The sequence below is a fragment of the Falco peregrinus genome, chromosome 1 (assembly GCF_023634155.1).
Source record: "Falco peregrinus isolate bFalPer1 chromosome 1, bFalPer1.pri, whole genome shotgun sequence".
Taxonomy (NCBI): Eukaryota; Metazoa; Chordata; class Aves; order Falconiformes; family Falconidae; genus Falco; species Falco peregrinus.
In genome coordinates this window covers 15,584,625-15,611,425 of record NC_073721.1, presented here as the reverse complement: position 1 = coordinate 15,611,425, position 26,801 = coordinate 15,584,625, and the positions used below count along the sequence as shown (strand labels likewise).

General features: G+C 43.4%; 1 protein-coding gene across 4 annotated transcripts; it reads left to right on the top strand.

Moving 5' to 3' along the window:
• The first annotated feature begins 4,749 nt into the window (after window positions 1-4,749).
• Window positions 4,750-25,857, top strand: SLC16A9 (solute carrier family 16 member 9). 4 transcript variants are annotated; one of them, XM_055819577.1, is made up of 8 exons: window positions 4,750-4,906; window positions 8,846-8,905; window positions 9,320-9,437; window positions 11,387-11,615; window positions 19,717-19,860; window positions 20,698-20,793; window positions 22,595-23,503; window positions 23,837-25,857. In XM_055819577.1, exons 4-8 carry the CDS (start codon window positions 11,420-11,422, stop codon window positions 24,013-24,015), a joined length of 1,524 nt encoding a protein of 507 aa, XP_055675552.1. In that variant the 5' UTR covers window positions 4,750-4,906; window positions 8,846-8,905; window positions 9,320-9,437; window positions 11,387-11,419; the 3' UTR covers window positions 24,016-25,857. The 4 variants fall into 4 exon arrangements, with proteins under 4 accessions (XP_055675552.1, XP_055675560.1, XP_055675546.1 ...); XM_055819585.1 differs by lacking the exon at window positions 9,320-9,437 and adding an exon at window positions 9,151-9,290; XM_055819571.1 differs by lacking the exon at window positions 9,320-9,437.
• Window positions 25,858-26,801: the final 944 nt, after the last annotated feature.

Here is a 26,801-nt window from a genome sequence, read left to right as displayed (position 1 = left end):
GGTCTATAATGGCATTGATCTTGATGAATTTGTGGTGAACCTAGAGGTCATGAAAGACCTATGCCATAATAAAAATGTGCTGCTTTATATTGCCTGAAAGTGGATGTTCTAGAAAAATGGAAATGACAAATTTCTTTCCTTGGCGATGCAGCACTGATTTTATTTCCATTTCACACTCTTAGAAGATGCGCTTCATGCTGCCAGCACTTAATTATCATTTCATGTGCACTATTGTGTTTCAGCTGTATATGTGATTTTTAAAACAGCCTTAAATTATTGTGGTTTTTCCTTAATGTTCTAATATGTAAAACAACATTATTTAACAAACCCAAATAGTTACTGTATCAGTTTAGAGAATGCAAATAAATACGTCAGACTGAGAAGATTACATTATATAAAAATTGACATAGTTAGCTAGTTGGTTACAACAAACTTTCACTAGGCAAGTTTCCTTCTGAAATCTTAAAAACCATTCCTTGCAACTACATTAGTTGATTGTGTTGCATAGCAGGAATATGTAAACGAGAAGCAAGATGAAATTTCTTTTCTTAGATAACATTTTCCTGTAATCTTTCCATGCCCTCATTACCTATAATGGTAGTGTAGGAACAAAAAAAAACCACTTTCAGTTGTGTAAACGTGAAAAAAGGGATTATAGATGATAATTTTTCAACCTGAATGACTGCTATGTTTCTTTTGTTACAAGTTTTGCAGAAGGTTCGCATGTGATGTTTATTTTGTTACATATTTATAGATATGAAGACTAGCATAGAAAACTGGTTTACGAATTGCCATTTGAAAGTACGCAGCTGAACAATGTGTCAGGCAGTGGTTAGACTAGCGATACAGTTCACCTGAACACCTACTTCAGGTCTTGCCCATGTTCTGGGACCTCTTCAGAAGATGGCGGTGCGGACAGGCTGCACGTTGGCAGTGACAGACCAGACAGACTGGGTGGGGGGAGGTAGTTCTGTCTCTAGATCTGCATCTCCCCAAACAAAGTCGGCTGAGTTCCCTGTCAGCATAGCCGTGGCGACACCAGGGGAGTTGGTAGTACTTTGTTGGCATCTTGGAGAAAATTGCTTAAGCTGCAAACAATACAAATCTTATTTCCTTTCACACAAATCTCAGAGAAAGTATAGCGAAGCTGCTTAATGTGGTCAAACAGCACTTGACAAGCCTCACTCTTTCTGCCTTTCACATGAAGGGTTAAATTATAACTGCTGAAGTACTGCCTTTTAAGGCTGCTGAAGACAAGTGAGTGTCCTTTAGACTCTGTAAGTGCACAGATATTTAGTGCATCTGCTTAAATTAAACTCTAGTCAAACCACTGATTGCTTTCCTCACCTTTTTCCTCCTTCAATCATTAATGGGCATTTTCTACAAGCAAGCTAACAAAACACCTAAGATGGCAATGAACTTTGGACGTGTTAGCTTCGCCCTTTCATTCCAGAGTCTCTCTTACGCAGATTGTGTAATGACTGCAAATGTACAAAAGGATGCTTCCAAATCTGGACCACAGGTTACAGGATGGTAGTTGATCAAATATTTAAATGTTTTTATGTTTTTAGATTGTCTTCCATTGAAGATTATTTACCTTCTTTAGAACAAAACAAAACAAAAAAAACCACAAAAAAACCAAACCACAACAAAACCAAAACAAAAAAACAGACCAACCAAGCAACCCCAAACATCCCATATCCCAAAAGCCCAGCTGATAATTCCTTTTTGGTCAGTTCTGGGGTGTTCAGCACACCAGCTGTGTTCTTGGCTGGGAAGGACCTCTTCCAGCATGGCTGTATGAATATTTTCTAAATTTCTTCTCTACCCTCAGGAGCTGCTGCTACTGTACTGTCTGCAGGGTAGAGAGCAATTCTAGATCATCTGTATGCTGATACAGCTGCTGGTGACCTAGAACTACACATCCTGCCATCGCAGCTTACCAAAAATAAGGTAACCTTTTAACTAGGTGCTGCTTTCATCCCTGGCCATGCTGCATGAGTACCTTTATCCTTTGGATTCTTAAACCCCAGAGGCTGAGGGGGGGAGGGGTTTGTAGCATTATGCAATGTTTTACTTCATTGTCTATTGTAAAGTGAGGATTTAAGAATTCTTCTGGTGATGTGTGGGACAAAAGTGTGATTGTGAAAGGTGCGGCTGTGGCAGAGAGATAATTCACTTGCCTTTTGAAGGCCCTGTAGGAAGGGCTTCTGAAGTGAAGAAATGAGGAGATTAATCAGTGATTTGAAATCTAAGCCAAATGGCGGTTGCCAAAATACTGTAGGCCAAGTAAGCAGAAACCTGGAGTTGGAGGGAACTGCATTGCTTGTTATGAAACCAAGGACGAAGGAGACATGGAGGAGAGACACTTTCTTCTAGCCTTATGTTTCTGTGGCTTGTTTTTGCAGGTTTGTTTCTTTCCAGCAAGGTTGCCCTCTCAGAATCATGGTATGTGCTTGACTGGCGTATTCATATGAAAAGCAGAGTTAATTAAAAGCAGAGGACTTGTCATTAGGAGGGCATCCAGAGAAGTTAAAGCAAAGCAATTAGGCTCAATATGTATTCATTTAAACTGCAGCTTTATTCTCAAGTGGGGTTTCTCATTCAGGCCTAAAGCTGCCTGTGATCTAAAGTCAGTTTGCATCTGCCTGGGACCACTTCCTCTGCATAAAGATCCAGTGTATTTCAGTCTACACTGTAACTGATACGCCTCAGCTCTTCTGAATGTTCCTGTACAGATAAGCCATTATGAACTCCAAGCTTCTTGTATGCTGTAGTCTAATGACTACTTGTGAATATGTGAATGTTCTTCACCGGGTTTTTTTCGACCCTCATAACCAGTTTTGCTAGAATGAAACCACCTGTGCTTACTTCTAGCCCACAGAATTTTTTTTTTAAGCTTCTGTAGAATTCAAAAAGTAAAAAACTTGTATCAAGCACTGTAATGGGAACTAGAGCTTTATATGCACTTGTATGCAAAAAGGTTTTATCTTATTTATTAGTTTTGTACTGAAGTGGAGGAAACAGCACATCTTGAGTGGCTGTTTCAGAATTGTTATTTTCCAGCTGTCTCTTATGTGGCTATGGAAACATTTCAGCTAGCCTTTCGATTTCAGCCTGTGTCCTGGAGCCCAAGAAATGGTCAAAGTAAACAGAGGCTGTTTACTATCTGGGCAGCTGTCTTCAGTCATTTGTTTCTGCAACCCAATGCACGTGTGTTCCCAAAATGCTATGCTCTCCCAGGGAAATCTCTGCCAGTACCAAGCTAGCCTTGCTTTTCCTAATATATAAAGCAGTGTCTCTTGATGGATTTTAAGCCTGCTTACCTCTTTTAGTTGTCTAATGTGCATGCAGAACAAATAATTCCTTTCTTTTTGTGGTAACTTCCTACAGTTCTTGGGGACTGTTATGTTTCCTGTCTGCCGTCTCTTTAGTTTAAATGCTGTTTAGCTCAGTTCTCCCTGGATGAGTTTGCTAGAGCTCTGATAGTTCCTGTTCTCTTTCTCCCCCCACCCTTTAGTTGGCCAAACTGAACCGTATGCCGGCTGAGGCCTTCTCACTGCTCACTGTCTTAGAAGTGAGTCTTGAGTTTATATCATTCTTCTGTCAGTCCTTCCAGTAGCAAGTATTAATTTTAGTATTCACCTGAATACCGTGAGGTGGATCTAGGCACTTTAAGATACCTGAAGTTTGTGAACCTTTGTAAATATTGCATGGATGACTAAATCTGGACTCCAGGCCTGAAAGGGGAGTTCTGCCATACTTGTAGGAACGGCACAAGGCTGTAAACATCTGAGATTGCTTCAGTATTTCAGCTCTAGGAATATTTTAGCTCTCAGAATTTCACTCGGCTCTGGAAACGTTTCTGTTCCCACCTGCAGTTTGTGGCGGTGCCTGAGCTGAGCGGGCGGGTGGGATAGCGGGGCAGCGGCCGGGCTGAGCGCGCGGGTAGGTGTAGCAGGGGCAGCGGTCGGGCTGAGCGCATGGCCATGGGTAGAGCATGATGCTTGCGAGTGTTCCATCAGCTGTTGCAGCCGATTTTGCAGCCTGGAGGGGGAAAGTTTCAGGTGGCTGAACTTGCATGAGTCGGTGGCTACCTTGTCTGGTGTCTTAGCAGCGCCGCATGTGCCGCGCTCGCTGGCCTGAGCTAGGGCTTTAGCTAGACCGCTCTGAGCTGCAGCGAGGTGCCTCTTGCTGAGCTGGCAAGCCGGGCAGCGGCGCTGTTCGCGGCGCACGTTTGCGGCCGTGGGGCAGCGGTGCTGGCGGGGAGCCCGAGCCCGTCCCCGTCCTGCCGCGGCCGCGCTGCCGTCGGTACCCGCCGCGGAACGCCCCGAGGGGCTGGGTTCTGCCCCTGCCCGCCGGCCCGAGGCCCGGGCGTGCGGATGAGAGGAGCGGGGGGGGGGTGGTCGCGGGGGGTGGGGGATTTATCGTGCCTTGGAGCCGGGCCCTCACCAAGGGCGGCGGGGCTGGCGCTGGGGACGGGCAGGGGCAGCCGGCAGGGCACCACGGTGAGCGCCGCGGGGAGCGAGGGCGGCTACTGCCCCGGCTCCGCTGCTCGCCCGGCGACCGCGGGGCGGAGGCGGCGGCGAGGCCGGGGTCTGCCCGGCGGCGGCCCACGATGGTGGTGTGAACCCGGGGGGGGGCCGCCCCGCGCCTGCCCGGAGGGCCGGAGGCCGGGCCGGCGGCCGGGACAGCCCCCCCGCCCCGGGGCTGCGGACGGAGGCGGTGGCGGCCCCCGGCGGCTCCTCCCCCCCGCCCGAGTTACAACCGGTTCGTGCCGGCCGCGCCCCGCCCCGCCGCGCCGCGCCGGGGATGCGGGGCTGCCCGGCTCGCCGGGGGCGGCTCCTGCCCCCCGCCCGGCCGCCCCCGCCCCACGGGCGCCCGCTGCCGCCGGCGCGGGGCGCAGGTAACGGGCACGGCGCCGCCTCGGGGGGACGCGGCTGCGGGCGCGGGGGCCGGGGCGGCCAGGTGGCTCCCCCCGGGGCCGGCCGGGCTCGGCTGGGCTGTCCGGCGGGGCCGTCCCGGGGGCGGGGGGCGGCCGGGCCGGGCCGGTGGCCCGAGTAGGCTCTGCGGGGGCCTCCGCAGCTGCAGGGAAAGGAGCTGGCTCAGGACCTGCCACCACCCGGGCTGGCCGCGTCCCTTGCGGTGCCATCGGTGCCCGCTGCAGGTACCGCCGCGGGAGCCTGTTGGCAGCACCGGGCGGCGGTGGGCCCGGGGGGGCTGGGGGCTGCGGCTGGCCGGGAGCGGGGCACCAGGGCACGGCCCTGTGTCACCATGTGCGTGGCATCGGGCCGGCGAGGGCGACCTTCGGTCACCTCCTGGCACGTGTGGTGGCGCGGGTGGGCCCAAGGGGTGAATGTGTAACGCGGTCCTGTGGGCCGGGCGTGGGGAGGGGAGAGGCGAGCTGGGGGCTATAAGAGCCCACGTGCCCCCGCGCATCCCCGCAGAGGACCTGGCCGAGAGGCAGGGAGCGGGTGCCCTGGCCGGTTCTGATGCGTAAGCGGTGGGTGCTGTGCGTGGGGTGGGCAGAGCTCTCCTCTGGGGCATGAGGTTGGCGGGTGGTTTACAGCAGCGGCGGCTCCCATCTGTCCGCATGGATGCGTGCTAGTGTCTGACAGGCAGTCATGGGGGGGTGTCCATCCCCTCTGGGGCAGCCAGGCTCTGGAAACAGGTAGGACTGGTTTTTGCTGAGCTGGCAGATTTGCTGGTTTACGTGTTGCACTGGTTGATGCTTCTGTATGTGAACTGATTTTGCACAATCGAAAAATATTATTGTGTCATTGGTAAGTTTTGTTCTGGTGTTTTGCCTTGTGTTAAACTCCATGCTTCTTCCCTGGTCAGGAAGAATGGAAGGAAGTATTTGTGTTGATGAGCCCCTTGCATAACTTAGGAAAAGTAGAGGCGCACAAGAAATAAGTAGACCTGAATGCTGAGAACTGAGGGAAATACGTACATTCAGTGTGAAAGAACTTACATATTTAAATGTGGGGAGCAACTGTGGTTAGAACATCAAGTAAAGTGTGATGTCCTCGAAGTACAGATGAATCTTTTTCGGTGCGTTTAATTCAATGCTTACACTGTCATTTCAGTAGGTCTGCAGGTGTTTGGATAACGATGAGTACGTTAAAAATGACTGTAATGCATCACTGCACTCTAATGCTCTAGGTGTTCCTTGTAAGCTACAAGTAGCAGAAACTTCAGATGGTAATTGAAAGAATGTTGCCTGAAAAATAAATAGAAATTTAAGTAAAATCTAATTCGGCTTAAAATGAGGGATGTTACCATTCTGGCTGGTACCATCTTAATTTGTACCAGTGCCTTGCAAAACTGGAATAGCTGAGTGTTAATCACACAGTGATTCTGCTGACACTGGCTTTCTTTGCAGCCATGTGCTGCTCGCAGAAAGCAGCGTACTTAACCAGACTCTGGTTGCACAAATACCAGACTGGAAACAACTGTACTGCTACTGTCTTTCTCAAGATTCCCTTTGCCACGAATTAATACAAGTTTCTATGCTGAGGGCTAACGTTTCAGTTGTACTCGTGTTCTTTAGACCAATTCTTTTTTTATGCTCCTCTGTCATCTCTAAGCCAGATCTTAAGATTCATAGAAAAAGAGCTCGATATTGTGATCAGGCTGCTTAGGTAAAAGAAAATGGTTGCAGCCAGACACCTCTCTCTCCCCACATTAAAACTGTTGTTGTTCAGTTCGTTCTTTAGGGTTTCTTTTTGTTGTTGGTAAAGGCTTTCGTCAGGCAGCTCTCTTCCTCTGATTCTTATTCGCAGTGAGTACAACTCACTGAAAAACTTTTTCTGACCAAACTTCAAGTTACTGTTTAATTCTTTGTGTTTCATTTCTTCATTTCAGTATTTTTGATGTAGCTAGGTTTCCAGGGGTCTGAAACAGCATCCTTAGGTTTTGTGAAATGGTTCCCACTTGAATCTTAAACCCATAGTGGTTTGCCTGTTTCCAGGAACACACAAATTTTCCTGGTTAGTTCCAAGAGAAAAAACAACTGTTGAGTGCTCTCTGCTGTGTGGGCTTCTGCTTCTTTATTTTTCATGATCATTTTATATGTCCAGCCTGTGTTCTCCTTCCACACAAATAGAAAATAGCAAAAGGTACTTTGGATCCCTCCCAAGCTGATGCATACAGATTCAATGCCCATGCAGGCAGTGTTGGGAGCAGCGAAAGTTTAGTTCCTGCTGTCAGCTCTTGTCCATGCTACTAAGCTTTTATAGTACAACTCGTCATTTTCAAGGAAGCATTAAGTAGTGTACCAATAAAAGGTATATTGATATCTGCTGTCCCAGCAGCAGCTTGGTTGACTTGGGACCTCTTTATGTATCATAGCAGATGGCTCTGGCGCTCGGGCTCCTCACATGGGGCGCTCAGCTTGTTTGCTCTCCTCAGGAAGACTTAGTGCCTTCAGGGAAGTTAGATAATTTGCCTTATTTTAGGTGATAGGCACACAGCGGTGCAAGGTGAAGGAGCAGCCTGCAAGAAAGGGAAGGAAAAGCCAGGTTCATGTTTGTTCTTAAAAACAAACTCTGGGACTTTGTAGATCTGTTTTCACTTTGAGGGTGATTTCTAGGGGGAAAATGACAATATTTTTTCACTTTTTGCTTGACAAATGCAGGCTGTAAATGGCTTGAAGTGTTTAAAAATAAAGGTGATTTTGCTACCTAAAATTCTGTTGTAATTCTGTAAGTAAATTCTGTAAGTAAAAAAAAAAAAACCAATATCTGTGGGGCAAAATAGGAGACATCAGGATGTAGAAGGTCAGTTCTTGCTGCCATAGACTTGGAGAAGTTTGTTAAAGTCAGTAAAGCTGTGCAGACTGCAGCAGATGAGGAACTGATCCAGAGGTTTTTTTTAGTCTTTCTATTAGAAAAAGACTTATGTGACCTAAGACTGTGTAAACGTTTTTCCTCTCCTGCCCTGCCCTCCCTTCCTCCCCATCAATTGTTTAGAATAGCAGAACTGAACTCAGAGTTGTCTCTGTGCCAGATTTTAGGGCATCGATATAGTGGATATCAATGTAACAGCTAAAATGTGTTTATTTTCTAAAGTTTACTTTTTAAACAAATACGAGTTGGGATTATTCACTGTCTATTTCCATTATTAAGGTGGTTTCTGAAAACTTCCTTACTTTGTCTCAGTGGTAAATGTCCTTTCTTGAAGTTGTTACTCATTTCCACCATTTTTACTCCAGGCAGGGACAAAAAAAGCCAAGTGATGCTTATTTAGTGCACAGAGAGATGTATATGTCAGCTCTTCTGGCAGCTGCATACAAATAGTTTAAATATTTTGTGGACAAATACAGGGATCCCCTTTTGTATAAAAGTTATAGTTGTAGGAAAGCACCTATAAGCAGCTTTTTAATACTTTATGGTGTGGTATGATTTCTGTTTATCCCAGCTGTCACCCTTGCATCTCATGTAATCAAGGGACACTTACCAGACAATTGAGGAAATAAATCACAGCTTATATTTATAACTGAAACATGTAACTTTGTAACATTTGTAACTGGAAATAGTCTGTCTTGAAGGACTGTCAGTATGTTAAAACCGTAAATCACTCCTAAAGGACCTAGAATGTCAAATTTTATTTTACATTAGTAGACAATGTTTTTGTTATTTTGGGGCTCAAGGCTGCTGTCAGCTGTTAATTGATTTGAGGGGGCATCAGTATTTCTCCACCAAGATAACGCGATTACTCCTGAAGTTCCTCTGTTAAGAGGTTAAAAAGACGAAATATGTGAAGACACCAGTTTTTCAGAGTTGTGTTCACTGTTGCAGTGATACTCCAACTGAAAACTTACTTTGCTGCTCTTTTTCTGCAGGTAGAGTCACCACGTGAAGTTACATTTGTAGGAAGCTGAAGGACTCTTTTGTCATCATCTGTAAGTATCTACCCTCAAAATTTAAGTACATCTGTAAACTAGAACTGGCCTTCTTCGTATCTCTATAGTAATAGCTTCTCGAAATTGTATACTATAGCTTTTTTGTAAGTTTTCCATGCAAATTCTTAAAAATTGGCTGAGCAAAGAGTATGAGGAGCTTGAATGGAAGTTCTGTTATTGTCTACTTGTTTACACTATTGCTTTCACACAGCAGTAATTTTTTTCCATCTCCTCTGGGTTGCAAGTCAGAAAGGCAGTGTGACGTGTTTATTTGTCTGCCTTGTCTCTTGGGGGTGTCCCGGAGTAGAATTGTTACTGCAGCAGTCTTAATGTGAAAGCTGCAGTGTGAAGATGGTCCTTGAGAATATTTCGTGAAGAAAACAGGGTAAGATCTTACCTGTTTCTGTCTTACAGGGTAAAGGAAATAAAATTGTTGAGAATCACATATCTGGTTAGTGACAGAGCCAGGAACAGAACATGAGTTTTGTGATCATCGCTTCAGCAGATTGCTCCCTGTAGAGAGGGAGGGCAGGTTAGTTGTGTCCACAGGGACTCACAGTGTCATTGGAGTCATCCAAACTCCGAAGCAATTTAGCCTGGAAAACCTCTAAATTCTTTGCTAGATTTTAGAGGTATCGGTCCCTGCATTCGCAAACTAGTCTTGAGAAGGTGTGAGGACAGTAAGTTATTTAAAGCCATAGATGTGTAGGTGATGGATCTTGCCATGCAAAGGAGTAAGGTGTACTTATGGGGTCCAAGGAGTGATCACCCATTCGGGGAAGGGTGATGTGTGCAAACTGCGCAGAGGGCAGACACCATAACAGGTTATAGGAGATTTTTGTGTACATGTTTAATACTCTCATGTCTTGGCATATAAGCCACACCTGTCCACAGTTTTAGAACTCACTTCACCTTGCTGATATGTACAAAGTGTTTTTTGGATGCATCACTTCTTTACACGTCACCTTGTTGACAGAGCAGAGTAGAGAACTGTTACTATTTCTAGAATGTCAGTCTTCGTCTTGGCCTGCCCCTCCCAGAGTACACTATCTGGTTTGCAAGGTACTATGCTGAGATTACAACTAAGTAGTTTTATTTATTTTGGACCTTGAACTAATATTTTTATAATGGTGATGTATTTTTTTTAATCCTAAATTATTTATTGGGATTGTTTGTATACTTCTAGCTTTTCTTGTCCTTCAAGGCTATATGCTCACTCAGGATATCTGAGGTCTTAATGGCAGGTGGCCATGTGGTTCTTTTATTGAACTATGGCAGATATTAATGCCTGAGGTCTTCACAAAGCCTATTTAACACTCAGAAAATGAAATCTTCCCCTGTTCTGCAATACAGTGCTGGTATATATGTGACTTCATTAATGCTTTGTGTACTGTTCCTGTGTTGGTTACGCAGAAGAGGTAGAAGTACCAAATGATAACTAATTTTCATTGCCTGTATCCTGTGTTGCATATATTTCTTGAAGGATGGTTGAAATGTGTAAGTGTGCAAGTTTGCAGATGACAGCAAGTTGCGGGGCAATGTCGATGTGCTGGGGGGGCGGGGGGCTCTGCAGGGGGGGCTGGGCAGGCCGGGCCGAGGGGCCGAGGCCACTCGTACGAGGTTCCCCAGGGCTCAGCGCCGGGCCCCGCGCCGGGGTCACCCCAGCCCCGGGCAGCTGCGGGCCTGGGGCAGAGCGGCTGGGAAGGGCCCGGCGGGGAAGGGCCTGGGGGGGCTGGCTGGCGGCCGGCTGGGCAGGAGCCCCCCGCCTGCCCAGGTGGCCCAGGAGGCCAGCGGCACCGGGCTGGTGCCCGAAACAGCGTGGCCAGCAGGCCCGGGGCAGGGACCGTCCCCCTGCGCTCGGCACCGGCGAGGCCGCCCCTGGAACGCTGTGTCCAGCTGTGGCCCCGCACGGCCAGAGGGACGCAGAGGGGCTGGAGCGTGTCCAGAGCCGGGCAGGGGCTGGGGCAGGGGCTGGGGCACCCGTGGGATGGGGGGCGGCTGGGGGGGCTCAGCCTGGAGAGGAGGGGGCTCGGGGGGGGCCCTTATCGCTCCCTGCAGCTGCCTGACAGGGGCTGTAGGCAGGGGGGGTCGGGCTCTGCTCCCAGGGAACAAGGGACAGGACAGGAGGGAACGGCCTCTGTTTGTGCCAGGGGAGGGTTAGATTGGGTGTGAGGGGACATGTCTTTCCAAAAGGGAGGTCAAGCACTGGAACAGGCTGCCCGGGGAGGTGGTGGAATCACTGTCCCTGGAGGTGTTTAAAAACTGTAGATGTGGTGCTCAGGGACGTGATTTAGTGATGGACTTGGCGGTCCTGGGTTAACGGTTGGACTTGATGATCTCAAAGGTCTTTTCCAACCTAAATGATTCCATAATTCTATGAAACAAGCCTCTGAACGTGTACTTCTCTGTACAGCTCAATTGTATTAGCAAACCTAGGTCAGTCACATTTCTAATGCTCTGTTCTCTTTTTTGTTTACACAGGTTCTGCCTGTACATCTGCACTCATTTGACAAGATGGTATTTCGGAAACCACCAGATGGTGGCTGGGGCTGGGTGATTGTTGTCGTTTCCTTCTTTACTCAATTCTTGTGTTACGGATCACCGCTGGCAGTGGGAGTCTTGTATTTAGAGTGGCTGGATGCTTTTGGAGAAGGGAAAGGCAAGACTGCTTGGGTTGGATCACTAGCAAATGGAATCGGATTGCTTGCCAGTAAGTGTAGAAGCAGTATCTATCTAAAACTGAAGTATTTCTTTCTAATGGATGTTTTCATCTGTGTGTGCTTTTGGAATTTCAGACAGCCGTAAATGATAGAGTGAGGGTGCTGCATTTTTGTTTTAGGTCAAGATGGGTAAACCACAACAATATAAGGTAAAAGAACAATAAGAATGTTACCCTTAGAAAACTAAAAATTATTGTATTTGAATAAACTAGAAAAAACAAACTGGGAAACTGAATAGTAATTTTCCTGATGGGATTTTTTTTTTAAAGAGGCTTTAAGACTAATATTTGCATTAGTATCTTTAAAATCAGAGCAAACTATTAGTCTGAAATAGTTTAAGTGCTTTAAGAAAAAAAAAAAAATCATTTAATGAACCAGTTACTAATTTTTCAGCTCTAGAAGTAAACCCACCAGTTAGGGTGGATGAGGGCTCTTTTTCACTGTTTGTTTGAGAAAAAAATTCCTTTGAAGCCTGGAAAGTTAGGGATAACAGTGGCATTAAATAAAACAACTTTATTGAAAGCTTTACTTTAGTAAGACATTGTCCCTTGGGGAGTAACAGCAGGGTTTTAGGGAAATAAAACACTGCAGGTCCATTTTGTTGTTGTTGTTCTAATATCGAGCACGGGTATTGTACTGGGTAATAATACTAACTTCTGCTTTTTAAAGATTCACCATGGGAACTATTATCTTTTTGCTGAATCTGGAAAAAATTGCCTGTCAGCAGAGCAATTGCTACAGGCAAAAGCAATTATGTAGCTTATTGGACAAAATGCAGCTCAGGATTCTGAGGAAATCTCTTAAAAGAAAGTTGACATTCAAATAGCTATACAGACCTGAATAAAGACCATTACTTTGTATGGTGCTATAGCTGGCCAAATGCTGATGTCACACTCATGTTAGGGTTTTATATCACTAGGCAAAACAGAAATGGGCAAAGGCAGGTGAATCGTTAACAAGAAGACAATATTCAGTCCCAGGATGTAAGTGGGCAAAGGACTGTAGACTGCTCTTCCATCATACTTTTTTTATTTTCCTGTTTTAAGGGCATTAACTCCTATTATTAAGGAAAAAGATCTAAATTAAATAAACTTGAGTGAGAGAATGAAGGGAGGGGGAAGAAGGATAAACAGGGTATTTACTAAAGAAATACTAGGCAGAAGGGAATTGCAAGAGAAGGGTTGAAGAAAAACCCTCTCCCTGGAGACCAGAAGTCTCTGGCTTACTCTTCTGACAAGAGCCTCAGCCCCCTTTCTCTTATGTCAACACCATGCTAGTTTCCAGATTTCTTAGTGCCCTCTGTCTTGCCACTGAGCAATTGTCAGTAGTGTGCTTTATAGCAAATAGAAACTTCTGTGACTGAACGATGCAAATAAAAGCTGCCATTGTAATTGATTTTGGAATGAATTTGGAATGACTAAAGTACTTGAAATTTTGACAAGTTAGGAGGAATGTTGTCTGTCAGTGTACTTTTCTTTCAGTTTGGGATTTGGAAGCTCAATAAGTGTTCCCATTTTCAGTGCAGTACAAGTACAAGACAAGTACAGTGAGGGCCTTTTAATTGCATTAATGTTATCACAATTGACTGAAAATGAAACATACATTCTCTGCTTTACCTGAAATGGAAGATCCCAATGTCTTATCAAGCTGGGATCTGAGCTTAAGGATACTTAAAATCAGCTTGTTGAAGGCTGTAAGTATCATAACCTCTACCTGAAACTAGAATGCTCTTGACAAATGACAATTTTTGATGCAGTTTTCATAGCAGGCCCTTTTCAGACCTAGTCACTAGCGTAAAGAACCTGTCTTTTCAGTGCATAACCGTTGATATAACGCATTGCAAAGTTAGGCCCTTCTCATGAACATAGGAAAAGAGAACTTGCTTCTGCTCTTATTTCTGCTATTGCAGATTCCAGTATTATAGGCCAGATGGGACCATTGTGTGTTGTAGCCTATGTTTAATAGGTGGTCAGGCTAATGAAATTTTTTTAAATTAGCATATTTTCATGTATGTGGAAGGCAGTTATCTGTAACTTAATAACTTAATCTCCCTGAGCAAGCTGATTTCAGCAGCAATATTGCACGTGTGAATGCTAGTAATGGGACAGCCTCACCCCAGAGCCTTTCAGTAGTCCCCTTGCCTTTTACTGTTCCTAACTTGACTCTTCTAGTATTTGTTACTCTTTCTTTTCTCTTCCTTTATTTTGGTTTCCAGTCTCTGATCTAGTTAACCAAAGACATATTTTCAAGTATTGGTACCTTTAAAGCAGCAATCCATGTTGCATGCGGAAAATACTGTTATTCTCATTTGATTTAGAAAGTGTTTGCTTAGTGCATTCTCTCTCTTATCCCTTTTCTCAGTAGTGAATTCCCCCTTAAAAGTATGTGATCTTATGATATAAGTTGCTTGGGTATAGTTTTGAGCTGATGAATAGTGTTACCTTTGTGTATTCTTAAGTGCCCTTAATTAGTGTGGTGTATGCCTAGATAGTGCAATCAAATTACTTCTAGATCTTCTTTTAAACTTGAACCTTGATGCAGACTTTTTGCCATTGATACGAGAGACTTGCACTCTTTTAATTAAGTCTCTTCTGAGGAGCCATTAAGACTCTTCTGTGAGCCCTCTACAACTTCACTTTTCTGAAGCTGTAGATGTCAAACTGGAAAAAGAATGGCAGTTACAGTAGATTTGCAGCTACATACAGGAAATAAGTTAGTGTCCGTTTTCTTAAGGAAGACTCTTCCCATTGATAGCACTGGAAATTGAGTTAGCTAGTTTCTGTAATAGTGGTAGATAGGTCCAGTGACTTTGCTATATTAGTCCTGTAATTTCACCAAAAAGAAGAAAATGTCTTCATATGTATGCCAGCTGGCACAGAAAAAGGTTCTGCATGTTTTCTCTACTTCCCTCTGTACATGCTGACTTAAACGCTTTTTGAAGTAGCTGATGCTGGTGAGTCCTTTCACATTTGCTGTATTTGTATCCTTTCTACAATGTTTACTTCTGACTTGTGTGAGAGCTAAACTTAGACTTGAGACATAGAAACCCAGTACAGCACCTTGTTTATTGAGATGAATTTCCTAGCCGCCTGGTGTTTGATTTCTGTCCTCTTGCTTGTAGCACAGACAGCGCTGCTAAGGCCGGTGTTCAGCCCTGAGCTCGACTGTTCAGCTCATCAGCTGGAAAGAGGATTGGGACAGAGAACTGGGTGATCTCTTCCTTGCAGGATGACTTGAGTTATAACCTTCTGTGACGTGACCTTACGGTGTGTTGGAAGAAATGTGCCTAAAGCAGTGAAAGAAAAGCATTAGTGTTATTTTACAGGGCAGTGCTGAGGCCTTCTCTAGAATATCAGGTGTCATAACACTGGTCAGGCTGTAGTAGGTGTGGCACATGGCTCCATGGACGACGTAGGGCTTGTTGTGTAGGAAGAAACTGAAAGATCGTAGCGTGTTTCCCCTACTAAAACAGGCCAGAGGGAGAATATTTATTACGTTGCTGGAGATTGTGTGTTTCTCCTGCACCAAGTGTTCTTAATTTTACATCCATTTGGAGCCTGAAATTAAATTTGATCCATGTTACACTTGTTAAAAGCAAAACAGACAAAGACCTTGGCGCCTGTAATTGGCAGCACAGCTGTTTATAGTAAGTTGACTTCACAGTATTTGGCATAGGAAGAGACACCAGCAATGTCTCCCATTCCCACTCCCCTTTATTAATGGAGAAAGAACAAAGGGCAGAGTCTCTCTTGAAAGGCATGTCTTGATAAATTAATGGGGTGTTTCAGCTGGTCTGAGGCATTCAGTGTTAAACGTGTAAAAAGCTTAATTTTATGCTTTCAAGCAATGGTTTTACAACTCAAAACTTAGCGTCATCTACATATTTTTGGACAAAACCCTCACACATAGAAGGCCCCCACTGTAAACTGTGGAAGCTATACATAGTTCATAGAAGTTTGTGGGGAGGGGAGAAGGCATCCCAAAGATTCCTCCAAAGAGGAGCCCTTTTCATTTAATAACTATCAGAAAGCATCAGTCTTTACAATCAGTAGGAAGTAGGTTGCTGTCCAGTGTAAAAAGGCTTTTTCTGATCTATGTTCTTATCCAAAGTGCAAACATTTGGAGAACATAGTATTTATTATGACCAGATTTTAGCAATGCATTTATTGTGCAAAAAATAGTCTTGTCTATCTTCTGTCCAGTGGATTTTCCATATAGTCCACAAACCTTGCTTCTACTCGACAGTTTCAACAAGCTTGGACAGATGCCGATGAGTAGGGTGTGTCAGATTAATGCATGTGATAAGAAAAATAACTCGGTTATCCAGTTTATTGTTTAGCCAAAGGTTTTGTGTGTATATGAGGTGAAGAAGGGAGGACCCTCAAGATAAGTGAGTGGAGGAAAGGAGTGTTAGTTTGCAGAATTTTTCTTTTCATGCGAGAAGATTGAGGAAGAAAGTGTTAGTTCTTGATGTCCGTTGAACAACTTTGTACTTGTCAGGAGGTCAGAAGATCGCAGTAGTTACAAAGTTCCTGTGTGAGCAGTAAATGGCTTGTTTTCACATCTTGGGAAGGAGTCACTGTCAAATCCAGGTCTTGCTCTTGCTGAGTCTTTTATACAAAAAAATCTGAATGAAAATACCAATGTACAAATTATTCCTTCTAGGAGTTGTTCCTCTTCAGTCTCTCTGCATGAAGATCTGTGAGAGCCCATCTTCTTTCTGCTGCTGCTTCCCATTTTGTCTAGGGATCTTCTAGACTGCTCCCCTGCAGAGCCTGATAATTGTATTACTGTCTGCCAAGCCTTGGCAGGTCATGTGCAGGAGAGCAGTGTCTGTCCCTGTGCTGGCTTCTAAATCTTTCTTCCTAGAGTTAGCTGTCGTTCTTATAAACTGAGCTGGTATCTTTTTTTGACAGTTTGGTCTAGTTTGAAAATACATCATTTGGAAGGAAAAAAGCCCCAGGGATTTTATTTGTAAAAGCAGTAAATATTTATCAATGTCTTCAAACGCTATTCTAATACCAGTGCTAACCCTGGAGCTGCTTGGCAAACTGAACAAAATGCTGGCTTAAAAGCATTTTCCATGCTTACTATTGAGGATTGCCACTGGGGTGTTATTTATGTGTTGTTCACGTTACGATGAGAAATACATTATCAGTGGAAGGATCTTGCTGAAAAAAGTGTCAGCTAATGAAAGCCCTTATGCTGCATGAAGAGCTCTTTCCTATGTGGCTGTACGTAGACTCCTACATTCTTCAGAGTGTCCACTTTGAACAAAACCCACAGGGCAGGAGTTCACAGAGCAAGTTTCAGCCCCACTCTGGGAAAGTTGGATGTTTGACTAGAATTAACTGCCTTGAACCCATTGTGCTTGAGTTACTTGTAGAGAATAACATGTTTGTGTACAGCAAACTCCTGTGCAAATACCATGGTAATAACCAAAGGTACTGTGCCTGGTGGAAAAAAAAATGCCAGCTTTTGGAAACAGAGGAGGAGAAGGAATGCGAGGAGGCAGGGAAAAGAACAAAGATTCTGGCTGTCATGGGGGGGGGTTCTTTTGTTACTTTTATTTTCTAGCAGTGTGATGGGGGGAGTGTGAAAGTAGGGCCTAGTGTGAAGGGGAAGATGGAGCTGTTTTTCTTCTCATCTTGGAGACCTATGATAACCATTTTAATGCTTATACTGGCACTCCCCCTTGTAAATGGGGCCATTGCTACACTGCCAGATCTCTTGCTGTGTGAGATGACACATTAATTCTGAGCTTATTGGAGTAGGTTCTTCAGTTTTGTGCAGGTTGTTTTCCATCTCAGAGCAAAAAGATCTCTTTGTACTTTCTGTTCTCCTTTGGGATTATTTTTTGTAAGTGGTAGAAGCTGGAAGATCATCTCCTTGGACCCTGTCAGTGGTGCTTTTGATAGTGTTCCAGAGGAGAGTGTCCTTGTCAGATTACGAAGACATGTTTTTCAGCTCTCTCCCCTTTGTTCTGGCTTGAGGTCAGAGGGTCCAGCTTCATCCTTGGATCCTCTGGTAGCGATCAGTGCAATCTGTACCAGTACCACCAGCCCAGGCTGGACAGAGACCTTCTGAAAGTAGTTGTGTCAAAATACAGGGAGCAGGTGGAAGGGAAATACTTCTTGTTTTAGTAAGGTAGTGGGTCAGAAATAAAGAATAGAAAGAGTGCAAATTCCTCTGCTTAATTGAATTATGTTATCACTACCTAATGTTCTTTTAGTGTAGAAGAATTTTTTATGTAATACAGATTCAATCCTTTGTTTATTTTTAAATCCTGTGGTTTTAGGAAACCTTAATTTGCTAGTTCTAGTAATTAATTCTAAGAATCAGCAACAATCTAACACTCTCAGCTTTTGTTCTCAGCAAGTTACCCTGCCCAAGTTACTCCGGCCAGCTTTCATTCCCACAATGTGCTGACTCTTGAGAAGCAGCAAGCACTTATATCTTCCTTTTTCATTGTTTCCAAGATCCAAATAAACCCTGCTTCCCCAGAAGATTTTTCTTGTTTCTTCTTTAACCCTGAGACTTTGCCTGGATAAGCCCCAATTCAGATTCGCTCCCCTTTACATTCCCTATGCAGACAGCTCTTACGTAGGGCAAAAGTTCTGACCTGCCTTGCCTCCGAGGATCGTTTCACCTGCTGATGAATCTGCGCTCCTGTCTGCCAGAACTGCTTGTCCCATGGCTGATAACCACAGGAAGACCTTGCCTACATTCCCAGCTGCTGGTTTCTGTCTGCAGACCTAGGCAAGCACCATCCTCAGCTCCAACTGTTATTCACCTCATATCACCTCTCTGGGCTCACCTCCCATCTGCTGGGAATCTCAGTTATGTGCGAGTCAGGGAGGACCAACCTTAACAAATGGCAGATTCCAGAGTTACTGCTTGTGCAGATTGTATCCACCGTGGAGTGTCTTAATATCACTGCAAATGAGAGACAAAGGTGTTGAGGGTTGGGGCTTTTTTTATTGGTTTTTAAATAATGTCATTCATCTGTGTATCTAACTTATGATCTCAGAGTTGCTGAGTTTAGGATCTTGGGGCTAATATGTAAGTCTGTATAAATGTTTGGAACTCTTATGTTTTAGGTGAGACATTTTCTTTTGCAAGCCAAGTCCCTTGCTGGTTGCTTATTTAAGACTAAGCTTGCATGCTACTTCAGTCTAAAGGTGTATTCTGGGTCACACAACTGAAAATAAGTGCTTGTTCTACAACTTCTGTGAGGAGAGGAGAGGCTGAGTAGAGTCAGAGTACAAATGTTGCCTGCACTTTGTTCTTGTTTTGAACCAACCAGGAAATATTGGAGGGGCAAAGAGAGGGAGAAACCTCTTCTGAACTTCATGAACATTGCTTTGGGCAGTGTCAGTAAATGCCTCTTATTTTCTGTAGTTTTACAGTGGAAACCAAGATGGGTAGTAAACAGTTATCTGATTGTCAGCATTTTACCAAATACTTAATTTCCTAGAAAATCAGGGAACAGTAGTGTCTGTCTTTATCTGGTATATCAACAGATATTTCCTCTATATCAGCACCAGGTGGCATTCTTGCCATGATTATCATCAGAAGTTGCTGTTTTCCATTTCAGTTTTATAAATCTCATGTTGAGATCAATACAGATGCTGTCTTTCTGAAACACAGTTTTTATGCTCTGTCAAAAGATATCTTCTTGATTAAGGCCTGGCTGATGGTCTAACTTGTTTTGGTACCTAAAGATGAAGATTGTTTTCAGAACCTTTGTACAAGTTCTTAGATGTGTAGTGAGAGCGTTATAGCCTAGCATGTATGTACCACCCTATGTTTAAAGAATGTTTTGCTTGCGCTCTCCCTCCCAGCCTGGTACCACTTCATGGACTTGATGTCAGTTTCTACTTGAGCAAAAATCTTGCAAGCTTGATCTTGTATATTTTTATAACAGACTCTTTAATGATCCCTGTAAAAATAAGCACTCTTGACTTGTTGTTCAATATAATTATATATTTAAATAATTATTGTAAGAAACATTTCCATAGGCTGATACTTTCTAGAAGTTCTTCCTGGTGCTGGCATTTATTAGGAATGTTTTCCCTGCTTTTCCTCTAGGTCCTGTCTGCAGTATATGTGTATCATCTTTTGGAGCAAGACCAGTAGCAATCTTCAGTGGCTTTATGGTGGCTGGGGGCCTCATGATGAGCAGTTTTGCACCTAACATATACTTTCTATATATTTCATATGGGATTGTTGTTGGTAAGAAAAACCTTCCCTTCATATAGAGACTTAGTCTTTGTTATTTTGAGTCCTGGTTTATGAATCTGAAGTGGGAAACGGATTCAGAGAGGCAGTGGTAGTCTGGGACTTGATTTATCAAGGAATACTTTAGTTTGAGGTGCGGAGGGGTGTCACACAGGCAGGCTGTTACTGTGTAGTAAAAGATAAAAGCAATGTATGTGTTCACCAGGGTTTGAAAACAGTTTGTCCTCTGTTGACATGATTGTTAGAGATGGAGAAACTGAGGTTTTACCTAAGAGGTGGAGTCAAGCAGATCTTCTCCCGCCGTGAAGTGCCAGTCTTAAAGGAATAACATCTCTTCCAGAATTTTGTCATGTACTCATTCTAATTTGATAAATTAGAGGTCATTAGGGAGTGATGTTGTTCTCCACATAACTGGATTGAACCTAAAATGCTGTGCTAGAGGCATGTAAGTGCTGTTTTCCCAGCAGGGGGTGACCTGCCCCTCTGTGCTGCTGTGGGTGGTTTATCAAATTAACTGTGTCAGGAAGCCGGGCACCTTGCTGGCCAGCAATGACCCAGCAGTGCACTGGCTGGGGCACAGTGCCATGCAGATGCAGCTCTGCCGTTTTCTGGAGCCAGCCCCTGGTGTGAAAGCAATGTCACGCTTCCACAAAGCACGGAGCCTGAGCTGGTGAACTCCTCAACCCAGCCAGCTCCGTGCAGGTTCTGCAGCCAGGGATGGTCAGGGAGTGTGCTACTGTATTATCTGGGGAAGAAAAAAGGGCAGTCATTTCCCAGAGTATGTTGCATGCTTTAATTCCAACTTTTTTTTTTTTTTTTTTTTTCCTGAAGGGCTTGGATGTGGCCTTTTGTATACTGCAACAGTTACCATCACATGCCACTATTTTGACAAACGCAGAGGCCTTGCACTTGGTCTGATTTCAACAGGTATGACTTTTAATTGTCATTCTTCCTAACTTTTCAACTCTGATACAGCTACCATTGCCCTGGCAATAAAAACCAGGAGATTATATTTTTCTCAGTCACTTCCTGAAGTACTTCTTAAATCAAAGCATTAGTAGCGATGAACAGATAAAATCAGTAACTACAGATAAGATAGTAACTACACTTGCAGGTGTATGGTATGGGTTATCCATACAGATGAGAAAAGGATATTCAGGAAAATAAACGCAGACTCACGAGTACCTTGGGCTGTATGCCATGGGTAGTAAGAGAGTAAACTTTCCATAGAGCTCTCTTCTCCTTCATCTTTCTTACACAAGATCAGAGGTGAGAAAGAGATTGGAGATGCAGGATATAAATGCTGGATTACTGTAACCTCACATTAGCTGTACTTTTAAAGGAGTAGTTGAAGTTTGGACTTATTTTTTTTTAGTATTTTTTCCTTTCCAATCTAAAAGGAGACAAAATTCTGAAAACTTCCAAGAGCTCATCCCAGCTTTTTTCCATGTATGTGAAAGGGATCCTAGGAAAAAGAACCTCTGATAATACAAGGAAAATTCTTGGAAGGATGCTGAGCAGTCTTTCTCATCCTCTCTCTGGGTCTTTAGGTTGTGTGATGTTGTCCTTTACATCAAGAGGAACTGCTAAATTAATGAACCAAGTAGGAACTGTTAAAGAAGGCTGTTGTCCTGTGCCTTACCTTCTGTGTTGTGTGGAGTCTCTCCTCTGATCAGTTTTCTCAAGTAGCCATTAGTGAGGAGAGGCCTGGTCAGTCTGTGCTGTGAGATATTAATGTCAGATTGACACCAGTGGAATAAAGGGGAACTTTGCAGAAATATTCCTTGGAATCATTTCAGTGGCTTTAGTTGGGATTCCAAGTAGTTTGCCTTAAGGCCTGATCTTATTGAGCCCTGGTTAATTTTAGTACCTGGAAGACAAAAGAAGTCCAAATTTTATGGTTATTTTTTCCTGTCTTTAGCCCTGAAGTATATAAATGGCTTTAATATAACCTAGAGACAGTCTTAAGCAAATAATTTTAAGTTAAAGTTTGTCTTTAAATTGACTTGAAAAAGCAATGCTCTGTATTTGTGAGTGGACATCCATTGATTGCAATGGACCTATGCTCATTTCAACCAGAGCATTTTTTTTGAATTGTGAGGTTGCATGAATTGGTTGTGTTCATAGTAGCCAAGTTCCAAAAATGCATGTTTGGCTCTGTAGAGCTTTATAAATGCCTGTGGAGTAAACTCACACCATTTGAGCCCCTCTCCTTAAACACCAAGCAGTCAAGGGCTGTTTCTAGGAGGGCTTTTGGTGAGCCCCTGGTCTGTTCCTGCCTTGGAGGAGGAAGGTGGCAGTGAGAAGAAGAAAGGGGAAAATGTTGATGTGTGAAATTGCAACTGTGCTAACTCAAAATGGTACCAGAAAGGGGTACGTGTATGTGAGTGCATGCAGAAGGACGGCTTAATAGTTCTGTGATGTTTTTCATCAGTTACAGTACTGATCCTGCTTGTTTCTAAAGTGTCTGCTAGTTTTCTGCTAGTTTTAATTGTCATAAATTATTCAGATATTTTGAAAGGCGGTTTACTTTTTGGATACTCAGTAAAGAAACTAACCTCAAGCAGGATGATAACTTACCAGTTCATTAGACTGGGGAGAGAGGAACACAAATGACTTACCATTCCTGTGATAGTGTTATTTATAGCTGCTGAAATGTAGAAGCTTGTTAGTGTTGAAGAATGTTCTCAGTTCTTCGGTTTATACGGATTTTATTTTCGTTTTATAGGTTCAAGTGTTGGACTCTTCATATATGCAGCATTGCAAAGAGAGCTTATTGAGCTCTATGGGCTGGACGGTTGTCTGCTAATAGTTGGTGCACTGTCTCTAAATATATTAGCATGTGGCAGCCTAATGAGACCGTTAGAGTCATCTGATTCCCTTCCACCAGAAAAAACGTGTGTAAACAAAGTCCCAGATCAATATTTTGTTTACCATGAAAAAGAAAAGACTGTTGAAGAAAATATAAGCATCCTTGAAAAGGGCTACATTGATGAAAAATGTGTGAACAATATGCCTGAATACAAACAGGATAGCATTTTAAATAAGAATGTATTAAGCTCAATAAATGTAAATGAGAAAGACACTTATAAAAAGAAAGTTGTAGAACAGACAAACTTCTGCAAGCAACTCGCCAAAAAGAAGTGGCAGCTCTATTTAAACTACTGGGAGGAAACCGTGGTTCTTTTTAAGAACAAAGTATTTTCAGCTCTCTTTGTTGCCATCTTGCTCTTTGATGTTGGTGGATTTCCTCCTTCTCTGCTCATGGAGGATGTAGCAAGAAGTGCAAACATTAATGAAGATGATTATCGTATGCCCCTTATTTCCATTATAGGCATTATGACTGCTGTGGGCAAACTTACCTTGGGAATACTGGCAGATTTCAAGTGGGTTAACACTTTATATCTATACGTAACTACCTTACTAATGACAGGAGTGGCCTTGTTTGCAATTCCATTTGCCAAAAGTTACCTTACATTAGCGATGCTTTCTGGGGTTTTGGGTTTTCTGACTGGGAACTGGTCCATTTTTCCATATGTAACAACGAAGACTGTGGGAATTGAGAAACTGACTCACGCGTATGGGATATTGATGTTCTTTGCTGGACTTGGAAATAGCCTCGGACCACCAATTGTAGGTAAGGTCAAGGTAGATACTATAAAATGAACATAAGCTTGCCAGGGCTGGACAGAATTAATTTGCATGCAAGTAGTTTTAGCTGGATTTAATAACGGTGTAAAGATGAAATCAAAATCTGCAATGAAAATTAAAGCCTGTTTTGCTTGAGCTGGCCAAGCTGATTGTGTTCTGATTTTGGCTTTGATGAAAAGCACATTTCCTGTCTTAAGTTGTCAAACTGTATTTTAGATTTGACCTTTCTCGGGGCGGGGGCGTTCATGATGTTCCTCTAATTTGGTGCTGTGTTACACTTAACTCCTCACTAATTCAGTTCTCTTATTTTCACCCTCAGGTTGGTTTTACGACTGGACGCAGGAGTATGACACTGCATTCTATTTCAGTGGCTTTTGTGTCTTACTGGGTGGATTTCTTCTGCTGTTGGCAGCGTTACCCTGCTGGAATGCCTGTACCAACCAGAGCTCAAAGCTGCCTCCAAATACTTACTCCTACAAAGTTGCATCTAGTGCTTAGGTGACAACTGGAAAACACTTTGTGCTTTTTTATATTATATAGCAAAGTATTTTAGTAATTTTCCACTTATTTATGAAACCCCAAAATCTTCTTCCACTAGAAAAATTCCATTGTTGCTTGTTGTTCAGTTCCTTCTTCTTCTCTTATTTCTTTTTTATTTTATTTTTAAAACCAGTCTTATTTTGTGTACTATGCACCATGTTTTCAGCCTTTGTCTACTGTAATTTCACACCGTAAGGGGTATATTCTGCTGTATTATCAGGTGTACTTTTATTGTTTTTTTTAAGGGGGGTGGTGTGGAAGGGGTGAAAACTTTGATGCAAAAATGAAGGCCAGTTCCTTATAGGAGAAGGCTGGCATTTCTGTCACCTTCTATAGGTCTCCAAGTTGCACAATCTGACTTTACAAAACAAAAATTTGCCTTATTAGAATGTAATATTGTGGCAAGGTGCTTATAACATCATGTGTAGATTAATGTTTTAGCTTTTTAAAGTTTCTCCAATTTACAATGAAGTGCCAATTGGGGGAGGGAGAAGAGGGGGAACAAAACCAACCTTGTGTTGTGTAAATGAGGTGAACTTTATGATGAAAGTAAAGATTCTTACTACCACTGCAACTAAGAACTGTGTTTATAAATATTGCACATTTTGTGAAGTCTGTTTATAAAACTGTTGAACCAAAACCTTTTGAACCAAGGAATAAATATAATTGTTGAAACCATGAAAGAAATGATGACTTGGTTATGCAAGTTCGTAATCTTTAGGTTGGAGTTGGAATGTGCTCACAGAAGCCCACAGGTGAGTGTTGTTGCTAAGCCAGTCACCCACAGTCTGGCAGTACTGGGGGCATCTCTTGTTGCACAACTGTGTCTTGGTAGGTTGAACCCACTGTGGAGAGCTTAGTAGTAGAGAGCTTTCAACAAGGTAGACCTATGAAATAAAGGAAAAATGTGGCAGCAATGTTATCTTTGCTCAGTCATTTTTGGAATGAACACAGCAAGGAGTAAAGTTAGTAACAAGAAGCAATAAAAAGCACAGAGGTGGGATAACAGAAGAGGTACAGGGGAAGCTGAGGTGAAAGGAGTTGCAACGCTTGAACACCAAACAGCCAGTGAAGAGAGAGCCCCTGAGCCCACTGCCTGGATACTCTCTAGCTGCTGGCTAGCTCTGTGTGTGTGTTGGCTTTTTGCTTTTGTTTAACCCAAGGCTGGCATGACGAGGGGAATGCTGTGTGAGGCTGAAGTCTTTCCTGAGCCAGGCAGGTGCTACAGTGGAGGCAGGAGAATACTTGTCTAGCTCTGCACTGCCCGGCATGCCCTGTGCAACAGCTTTTGCTTCCGTAACTGCTCCCATGCCAAAGATGTGTCTGGTTGCTCTTGCACAGTAGTCAGAGAAATCTATCCACATATGGCATGTGCTGCACGCTTTGGTTTCTTGCTGTAGGTTTAAAGTTTTGTGGAGCATGTTGGGAAGCCTTTGGTGGGGTTCAAGTCCTTAGTTCTGAGTTACATCCTGTATGGATGCCTACAAATGCCGCAGTAGTTCTCAGCAGTACTGTGTGCCTCAAATGTCTGCTATGATTCTGGCCTATAAATAATCCTTAATATAAAGGCATGTAATGAGCAACCTTTATTGCCAAAGTGTTATGTGCAGAGTTAACTGTGCTTGCACACCTCATTAAGCAAGAGCGATGCAACCTCTAAGCAGGGCAGACATTAAGTGCAAGTCATGTTTCCTCTTCTGGTCTGAGGTAGAAAAATCCTGCTTAGCTTCAGATAGTTTTTGCTGACTTTCTGGGATTCACTTATGTTTGTTTGTATTAAAAAAACTTGACAAAAATAAAGATGTAGTTAGTTTGTGTCTCGTCTCTTCCCTGCCCCCCCCCCCCCCCCCCCCCCATTTGTCAGGTGGTGTAACTATTGTGTGTGGGTTTTTTTCCTGGATCGTTTATTCACTGCATGTGGAAAAAATAGTGAGTATTCATTTTAGGCATAAACGCAACCCCAGCTCCAAATTGGAGCCCTGGCTATCTGACATGGATTTGCACTTTTTATGTGCTGTATGGAAGCTAGTCAAATTTTACCACATCCATATTAAAGTAGTACTGTGTTTTATGCATCTTAAAGAAACCGCGGTGATATACTGGATATAATAGGTATGTGTGCCTTCAGGTTAATATCTTTCAAAGTCTCCTGCTTCCTGCCAACAGTATGCTCTTTGAGAACTTTAAATATGAAACTGGTGTTGAATTAGTTGTTCAGTCTGAAAAAGTTCAGCTGGAATTAATGTTAGTGATTGGGCAATATGTAGCACACTTTTGCGATGGAAATGGAGTCTGTTATTAGGCAGCTTGATATGTCTGGAAATATGACTAGTGATCTATGATAGTTTCCTGATATAACCCTACCCATCAGTGAGGGAAGAGCCCTGGATGCTGAAGAATTTTATAGTGCCACTGCAGGCAGTATGTTAGGACTCGGAGTGCTAACCAGTTAGTTGAGCACTGTGACCATACTAACCTTGACTTTAATTGATAAACAAGACCTAAGATTTAATGTTTTGGCTTTTTGCTTTTTACTTACCTAGTTTTGCAGGGTTCCCTTCCAAGAAGAGATTTCCAGAGATGCTGAGACTCATGTATTATCTGAGAGCCCTTCCTTCTGCTGTCTGGCACGCTTCATTCAAAACAGCCCATAGGTTCAAATGATTTTTGGAAGGTGACAAGAGAGTTACACGTGATTATCTGTGCCTCATTTGCTTGAAAAGTAGGTCATCGGCACTGGCAAG

Excerpts from the sequence above, each read along its gene's own strand:
- SLC16A9 (XM_055819571.1), top strand. The coding sequence starts at position 11,420 with ATGGTATTTCGGAAACCACCAGATGGTGGCTGGGGCTGGGTGATTGTT. Across the intron at positions 11,616-19,716 it reads TGGAATCGGATTGCTTGCCA|GTCCTGTCTGCAGTATATGT; the intron begins GTAAGTGTAGAA and ends CTTTTCCTCTAG. Across the intron at positions 19,861-20,697 it reads TTCATATGGGATTGTTGTTG|GGCTTGGATGTGGCCTTTTG; the intron begins GTAAGAAAAACC and ends TTTTTCCTGAAG.